General features: G+C 40.4%; 1 protein-coding gene across 1 annotated transcript in view; it reads right to left on the reverse strand.

Moving 5' to 3' along the window:
* Positions 1 to 8620, reverse strand: part of LOC109484881 (intron-binding protein aquarius-like) — a 48170-nt gene that overhangs the window by 28384 nt on the left and 11166 nt on the right. The window contains 9 exon segments of the mRNA XM_019788238.1: positions 668 to 788; positions 1419 to 1524; positions 1904 to 2007; positions 3511 to 3624; positions 5061 to 5174; positions 5796 to 5860; positions 6879 to 6955; positions 7394 to 7494; positions 7612 to 7680. Coding sequence (XP_019643797.1) covers positions 668 to 788; positions 1419 to 1524; positions 1904 to 2007; positions 3511 to 3624; positions 5061 to 5174; positions 5796 to 5860; positions 6879 to 6955; positions 7394 to 7494; positions 7612 to 7680 — 871 coding nt within the window.

The following is an 8620-nucleotide window of genomic DNA, read 5'->3' on the forward strand; positions in this document are numbered from 1 at the left end:
CATTTAGGCCACACCGATTTAATTTTATGGATGACATCCGCGCGCGCATTGATTTTCGCCCGATCTCAAAAAAAAAAGATCACGTATTCCGAGGCTCTGGCCTGGCTTTAGGCCTGGGTAGTGCATGGTGGTGATAACTCTGGTTGACGGCAGCCAGGCCACCGAAGCTCCAATACTCAAGAACTCAGTACATACGTACAGCAGTGTCAATTCATATTCCGCAAAAATCCAGCATGTGTCGGCCTGTCGCTATGTAATGCGCCAAATTCACAATACCAGGTTTGTATTCCTGTGGTTTTGTAGCATTTTTATTTTTGGCCGGATTTTTATTTTTTCCGCCCGCGCGCACTAGTTTGGGGGTCTTCAGAGGATGTCATCCATAAAATTAACTCAGTGTGGCCTTACAAAACCTAACAAAACCTAATTACAGATCTTAATGCTCCTCTTCTAAGCTTGAATCTGAAATGGGAACTAACTTCAAAATCTTACACAAGGATTACAACAAAGATTTTATTATTGTTCTGATGCTTGAATATTCTGCATACTATTATTTAATATGTACAAAAATATCTACAAAAATATTTTACCAGAAAAAAATTGGGTGCATAGCTCCAATTTTGGGTGCACATGCACCCAGCATTTCGAGCCCTGACAAAGTTGTCCTTACCTTCACCAGAGAAGTACTCAGTGGGAACAATGTTCTCATCCCACAGGATCTCCTCAGTAGGATAGAGCGGCATCTCGTTTAGAGCCTCCAGCTGAGACAGTCTACGCTCATGGCGTGACACCTGGACACAACAAAACAAAGAAGTTTGGATTTTGGACACTGAACAAGACTATTTCCTGAGAGGGGTGAATCAGGGCTCATCACCCTTCACTTAACTGCGACGGGGGCCGACATCGTCTACCAGATACCTTTGACCCAGTGTTGACGTCACACTTCTGGGGAAGACCAGAGTGTCTGGTCGAAAGCTCTAAGTGAGAGAACTTTTTGTGTTGGACCAAAAGTTTTAACTTTAAACAAAATAAAGAAGTATTTAATGCAAGAAACATAAAATGGAATAAAATTAAAGCAGGTCTCTGATGTCTACCTGCACCTATCCTGTCCCAGTCCATGCACTAGGTTTATATATAACATTACAGTCATACAGTCATGTAGGTGTGCATTTTTATTAGCTGAAGTAAATGTTGCCACCCATAAAAAGGCATAAAGAAGAAAAGAAATTTGAAAAAAAAATTTTAAATGGTTTCTGAACAGTTTTGAGTACAATCCATGCTTCCTAAATTCTGTGATGCAGGTAAAATTTGTCTGGTGCAGGTACATGTGTAATAATTTTTAACTTTACTCAGGTATGCAGAAAAAGTATTTCGAGCTCTGAACTGCAATTTAAATTGGCCATGAGGCCATGCTTCCTTACCAACAGTTCCAGAAGAAGGTTAGGACTGTAGGGGGAGGTCTCCCCATCTCCTTCAGGATGTGGCAGTAGGTTCAGGTATGCACACACTTCATGCAGCTTTTTGGCACTAGGAAAAGGAAAAAAAGAAGATACATGTTACTGTAGATTTATTCATGTTTACAGAGACTTAATTTCGCAACAAGAGGTGGTAAGAAGTCTTATATAATATAGTAAACTTAAAGGTTGTTGGCTCATAATCTGAAGGTTCAGGGTTCGAATCCCAGCAGGTCCCACACTTTGAAATGAGCAGGGGTCTTTCCTGGTGTGATTGGTTCAAACCTTACAGTCAGGTCTTACACAGCTTGTACTTTAACTGCATGTGTGTGTCACAAAAAGGCAATTTATCGGTTATGTGTTTGGAGAAGAAGAACAAACTGAGAAAAAAATAGCCAGCATAAAGGTAAACATGCTAAAAAAATACTTTTACTAATTCTACATGTACATACCTCATGGCACTGAAGTGTGACTGAAGGGCTTCCCTGGTGTCTATACTGGCTACGTTTGCAAAGGCAAACTTCTGAAGCTCCTCAAAGTGCTTGAATACAGCCCTCTGTAAGACATAGCATGATTTTATATGACTGTGAATATGGACAACAAATATATGACACCGGGTTCAGATGTTGGAATATTTCGTTAATGGATATCAAATTTTCTCAACATCTAGAAGGTTTTATATTGAAACGTGCATTTTCTCAATCTGATATGACATGAATATTAAGATAAAAGTTGATGTATTCTGCATCATCCTTAGTCCAAACCGGTAGAAGGTTTTATATTGAAATGTGCATTTTCTCAAGCTGATATGACATGAATATTAAGATAAAAGTTTATGTATTCTGCATCATCCTTAGTCCAAACCGGTAGAAGGTTTTATATTGAAATGTGCATTTTCTCAATCTGATATGACATGAATATTAAGATAAAAGTTGGTGTATTCTGCATCATCCTTAGTCCAAACCGGTCAAATCTATAATAATGACAATGACAATGACTACTTGACAGCATTCAGAAGAAAGCTGTACGTCAGCTCCAAATTGGGGATCCGCAAAAAGTTGGAGTATATCCCTTGGAACACAGGAGAAAAGTAGCCAGTCTGAGTACCTTTTACCGGCATGTCTTCCTGCAACCCTCAGAGGAACTCATTGGAATTCTGCCGACCAAAGCGCTAAGTATCTCAGTATCTGGAACGCGAGTAACTCACTCAACCACAAGTGGGCACCCATACCTTGTTAAAGTGCCAAAATCCAACACTCAGCTCCACATGTCTTCATATGTACCAAGGACTAGCAGGCTGTGGAACTCCTTACCAGCCTCGGTCTTCCCTGACAGTCCCAATATGACTAAGTTCAAGACTGCTGTAAACAGTTTCTTGTTGAACTCTTAGAGATTTTCTAATTTATGACAATTAATTATGTACCATGCAATTATGTATTATGTACATGTATAATGTATAATGTATCTGATAATTTTGGGATCGAATGTGTCTGTGCAATTTAACGAGGGGAATTGATGTGACATTGTATTGAACCGAAAATCATCGATATACGATGTTAAGACCAGGTTCACTTTGCACTGATTAGAAAAAAAAAAAAAAGAACTTTATTGCATGTTCACGCCCTACACAGGCCACATGCACTTAAGTTAAATAACTTGGTAATAAGAATAGAAGAAGCAATTGTTACATTCGTGTGCTACAGTATTTCTCTATCTACAGGATCTAACTACAGGATCTCTTCTCTCTTTTTGAAACATGTATGAACAATAATAATAAATCGTTTATTGGCCAAACACCACCCATGCAATCGCAGCCTTATAGTGCTGAATTGATGCAGGGTTTACAATCAGATGATACAAATGGTAATAATACACATACATGTAATACACACACACGTCATGATACATATTTGTTCCACATCTCCCTCTGGTGTTTAGGCAATCCAACTTGCAATGGACATTGTAGTCTATAATATTCAACTCCAATGTGCCTCCTATGTTATTATCCAAGAATATTCTGTAAAATAAGCTTCAAGTCTGAACACTGTGCAGACCTTACCTGTAGAGATGTGATCCTGTTGTAGTGTAGGTCTGTCATGTTGTGGTCGGTCAGAGCTTCCCCTGTCTGGTCATTGATCTCGAAGCCGGCATAAAACTTCAGCCTGTCTAGGAGCTGGCAGAACATACAAGTAACAATAAGAAAGGAAGGGTATGGATAGACTAAGGCCTGCTTTACACATAACTTTTTCAAATCAACTACAACTAATGACGACTTGAGCCAGTCGACTTGAGCAAAAAGTTCCGTGTAAAGAGAAGTACTTCAACTCAAGTCACATCATAATAAAGACGACTTCAGTCGTATCCAAACCAGACTTAAGTCGGCCAGCGGAGTGCCGAGTCCACTAACTTTGCGTGTGTAAATGGGCAAAGTCAACATGAGCATATCTGCGTAGTAGTCAGGCAAGACCGAGCCACCGAGTCGACTTGGGGAGAGGGTGGCACAGCGGGAGTGCTAGGTCGCTTTGCGGCCCCATCTGTGAACATAATTTTTGCTGACTCGACTCAGAAATGGTGTGTGTAAAGCGGGCCTATAACACATACAATGTACATGTACTCTACCAGAAGGTTTGCTTTCATTATAAGTCAGAAACTTACGGGCATAGAGTAAGTGTGTGGAGTATCTTCTTCTTATTACTACTGGCACAAAACCCTCTTGGGTATAACGTCCAGGGGAGATCTTGATGCACGGCTAAGTATGGTATGTCAAATTTTGCGTAATCAGGAGAGTGTGTCATAGCACTGATAGCACTGATTGCAGAGATTGCACTGTAGTGACTGGCACAAGACTTAGTACACTGGCAGAACGTACTGCATCTATGCAAAATGCAGATTTTTCAAAGTTTTCGTTGGATGTTTGTTCAACGTTGCATCAGAATTTTTCCTGTTGCAGAATCTGATGATATTTTTTTGGACACAACATTTGAAAAGTATCATCAGAATGTTATATCCTTAAATAAGGCCACACCGACTTAATCTTATGGATGACATCCGCGCGCGCATTGATTTTCGCCTCTTCTCAAGAAAAAAAAAAGATCACGTCCTCCGAGGCTCTAGCCTGGCTCTTGGCCTGGGTAGTCCATGGTAGTTAGCGACAATACGGAGCCGGTGGTAACCCTATCTAGAGGATGGCACCCAGGCTACCGACGTCGACGCGCGAAGTCCCACGACTCAAGAACTCAGTACATACGTACAGTGCTGATTCTGGAAAAAGCCAGCCTGTGCTGTCTTGTCATATACGTACGGACACAAAATTACAATACAAGCTATGTATTCTTGTGGTTTAGTAGCATTTTTATTTTTTGTCAGATTTTTTTTTATTCGCCCGTGCGCACTAGTTTGGGGGTCTTCAGAGGATGTCATCCATAAAATTAAATCGATGTGGCATGAATACAACCTTAAACGAGATGTTCTGCCAAAGTGCTATGCACAATACATTTACGGATTTCGCACAGGCACAGTGTGTTCTGCCAACGTGATGAACAACAATTATACATTGTAAGCTTCAGAAATCTGTTCTTCCATTCAAACAGAAAGTGAAATGGTCTTTACCTGGTTGAAGAGCCTGCCTTCCTCCTTTTTGGTCAGTTTAGACAGTCGACACTTGACCACCAGGTGAGAGTCGTCCATCAGTGTGTTAAACCAACGTCTTGTGGGTAGCAGGGCCTACATTTGTTTTAGGGAAAAAAGGTAATGGTGAGTTCCATAGCCTTTTATAGGCCGTAAGGGCAGTGGGTTGTTAGTCCAATGTGTCTAGGGCATTGTACTGAAAGACAGAGCCCACACCTCTCCTTCCACTGCCTTTTACCTCCACACTATATTTATAGAAAGAGTAGAGGTCCTTCCCGTTGTGAGTGGTTCAAACCTTACAGTCTGGTATTACGCAGCTTGTACTTATTGTACAAAAACTGATGTGGTGTGCCTAAAGGCAGTTTTCTGGTTAATAATATGCGGAAAAAAAAACTGAAAACCCAGCAATTTTAACGTTGAAGAGATTCATCAGTCACGTATAGTACAAGTTCAGTAAAATAATTCTTTCAATCAGTGACTATTAAATCCTATTAGTAAGGTACATATAGGGGGCAGAAGATCCATGCAAGTCTCGTCCTAGTCTCGCGTTATCTTGCGAGACTAGGATTATTCGGTGACCAAGACGAACTGACTAGTCGTAGAAAATTCGGAGGTATGTACCTTAGGATTTAATAGTCACTGATTGAAAGAATTATTTTACTGAACAGCAATTTTAAAAATTTAGATGTTTCAACAAATTGAAACCTCTGCACATACCTCTAGATCAATCATCAGCTCCATGAACCTCTCACAGTAGTGAACTTTGTCCATCTCTACTGGTCCTGGCAAAAAGTAAAAAAAACAACACACATTACACCACAAGTACATGTACAATGACCGTACATGTAGGACATGTTGGTAAGGATAAAGGTAGTTCCATAGCCTTTTTCAGGCTGTAGGGGCAGTGGATCAACTGTGTGTAGGGTACATTGAATATTGAGTTGTTGACTTACATGTATTATGTAGAATCTAAACTTCCAGGGTTCGAATCCCTTGCAGGCCCCAATGTTGTGGCCTTGGGAAAGGCCAGCGTGCAAAATACCTGGTTGCCCAGTTGCCCCGGGCAACCAAATTTTACTTGGGGCAACCCATTTTTGAACCTAGGTAGCCCTGTGTGCTACCTGAATTTTAAGAATGCCCACCTAAAATCATGCCCACTTGGCTTGCACCACTGTAGCCTGCAGATGATTTTTAATTTTAGGTATTAATGTCTATTACTAGTATTAGTTAACTAAAGGCTGTTAGAAATACTGTCAAAGGCTTACATGTATGTATGTAACATTACTTAATTTGAGGAAAGTACATGTAACTTATAGGTGGGGCAACCTAAAATTCAGATGGGCAACCTAATTTTTGCTGTAGGTTGCCCACTGGGCAACCTGGGTCAAAAAATTATTTTCAACTGTATCTTCAACATTACTGTTTCTTCACTCAGTGTGAAAATGAGTACATGTATTGGATAGAAACGTTGCTTTGGATAGAAATGTATTCTCAGATGAGACACAAAGATGGAGGCCCTACATTTGAGCACATTAAAGATCCTGCTAAGCTTAACGAAAATATTAGGGGTCCATCTCCCTTTGAGTACATTTTTGTGGATCAAACCTTACAGTCCTGTCTTACACAAGTGTAAAACTCTTAAAGATGGTTTACCAGTTATGCAAAACCAACATATCGTGTAGACTGACAATTTAAGACAGCCTTTCAGTTTTGCCCAGTTTTTTTGCAGAACTTAATCACTACACCAAACTCAATGCATATTACATAGTATTCCCCACAAAGACTCTTCCCAAACATTACCTGTGGCAGGAATGTTGTCCAAAGTACCAAAGAATTTCTTCATCAGGTGATACAGAAACTGTCTGTCATAAACAGATCTGAAACAAATGTGGTATTGATAAATATTCATCCTTAGATCTGGATTATACTACCAACTGTTCCATTAACCTAATTTTCAAAAAGTTTTGGATTACTTTTAGAAATTCCAGACAAGCATGAATTATCTCTACAGTGTACCGTGATTGTACTATAAAATTGAGGATAGTGGTTGACTATAGTAACTGTCACTAAGATTATTTGAGTGAGTGAGTGAGTGAGTGAGTGAGTGAGTGAGTGAGTGAGTGAGTGAGTGAGTGAGTGAGTGAGTGAGTGAGTGAGTGAGTGATCATGAGTTCATTTGTTCGTGAGTTCATTCGTTCGTGAGTGACTGAGTGAGTGAGTGACTGAGTTAATTCGTTCGTGAGTGAGTGACTGAGTGATTGAGTGGTGAGTGAGTGAGTGACTGACTGACTGAGTGAGTTTGACCATGGAAATACCTTTCCAGAGCAGATGGATTCAATCGAGAGTCTGCCTTTTTCAGCACATTCCAGAACTTCTTCAACTTTGGTGTAGCCTTCAGTTCCTGCTGTAGACGAGCCTAAAAAACAAATCATTAAATCAGTTCTGTTGACGATGAAGTGCAGAGATTAACTCTTTTTTTTCATACTGAAAGAATAATTTGATGCAAAAAAGATGTTGTAAAATCGTTGCTTACTGGTAGCAGGTTTATCCACATGGGGAGGGAGACCAGTCGCTGTACCTGTCCCCTCACCAGGTCCACTTCCTGTACACAACAACACAACTGTTAACCTCTTAGCAGTAGGGGTGTACCAAGCACATACACTGCAGAACGTACTGCACCTGCGCGAAACCCGTAATGTATTGTACATAGTATTTCGGCAGAATGTCTCATATAAGGTTGTATTCGCTCATATACGGTTAGCATTTCGACAGTAGTTTCCAAATGTTATGTCGGAAAGAATATCCTCTGCAACAGGCAAAATTCTGATGCAACGTTGACCAAAAAAACCCAACGAAAAATGCGAAAATACGGGGTTCTGCGCAGGCGCAGTACGTTCTGCCGACGTGCTAGTGTACCATTTTATTTATTTCAGTACAAACTGTACATACAGAAAGGCAATGCTATTGTTCAATACCTTCACTTGGTACAAATGCATGTTATACATGTACATGTACCACTTGGATCTTGGTCTATCAAATGCATTTGTGCGTTTATCATTTACTTGGTACAAGTGCCACATTATTCGCCATACCATACTCTGTGTGTTCAGTCACTTTCTTCCACCTTAATGACCATGCAGATTTCATGATGAAGTCAACATTTTCTTTGGTCACACTTTTTTTCATTCGCACGCTCGTGTCAGTTTCCGGGTTCCCAGAGGATGTCATCCATATAATCAAATCAACATGGCCTTATCTAAAACTAAAAGCTGACACATAGTGATAAAAGCTGACCAGACTGTTTAGAGTTAAAGCTTTCAATCCAACTCAAAAAAAATTCTCTCACCTAGAGCTTTCGACCAGTCATTCTGGTCGTCCTCAGTAGACTGACCCTGTGAGGCTTGTCACATTGCTTTTTTTGAAGTGTAAGGTCAACACTGGGTCAAAGGTATCTGGTAGACGATGTCGGCCCCCGTCTCGGTTAAGAGAAGGGTCTTGAACCCTAATGTATATAGCCTCCTTCACCCCTCTCAGGAAATAGT

The sequence above is a fragment of the Branchiostoma belcheri genome, unplaced genomic scaffold, assembly GCF_001625305.1.
Source record: "Branchiostoma belcheri isolate BF01 breed outbred unplaced genomic scaffold, Haploidv18h27 scaffold71, whole genome shotgun sequence".
Lineage (NCBI taxonomy): Eukaryota > Metazoa > Chordata > Leptocardii > Amphioxiformes > Branchiostomatidae > Branchiostoma > Branchiostoma belcheri.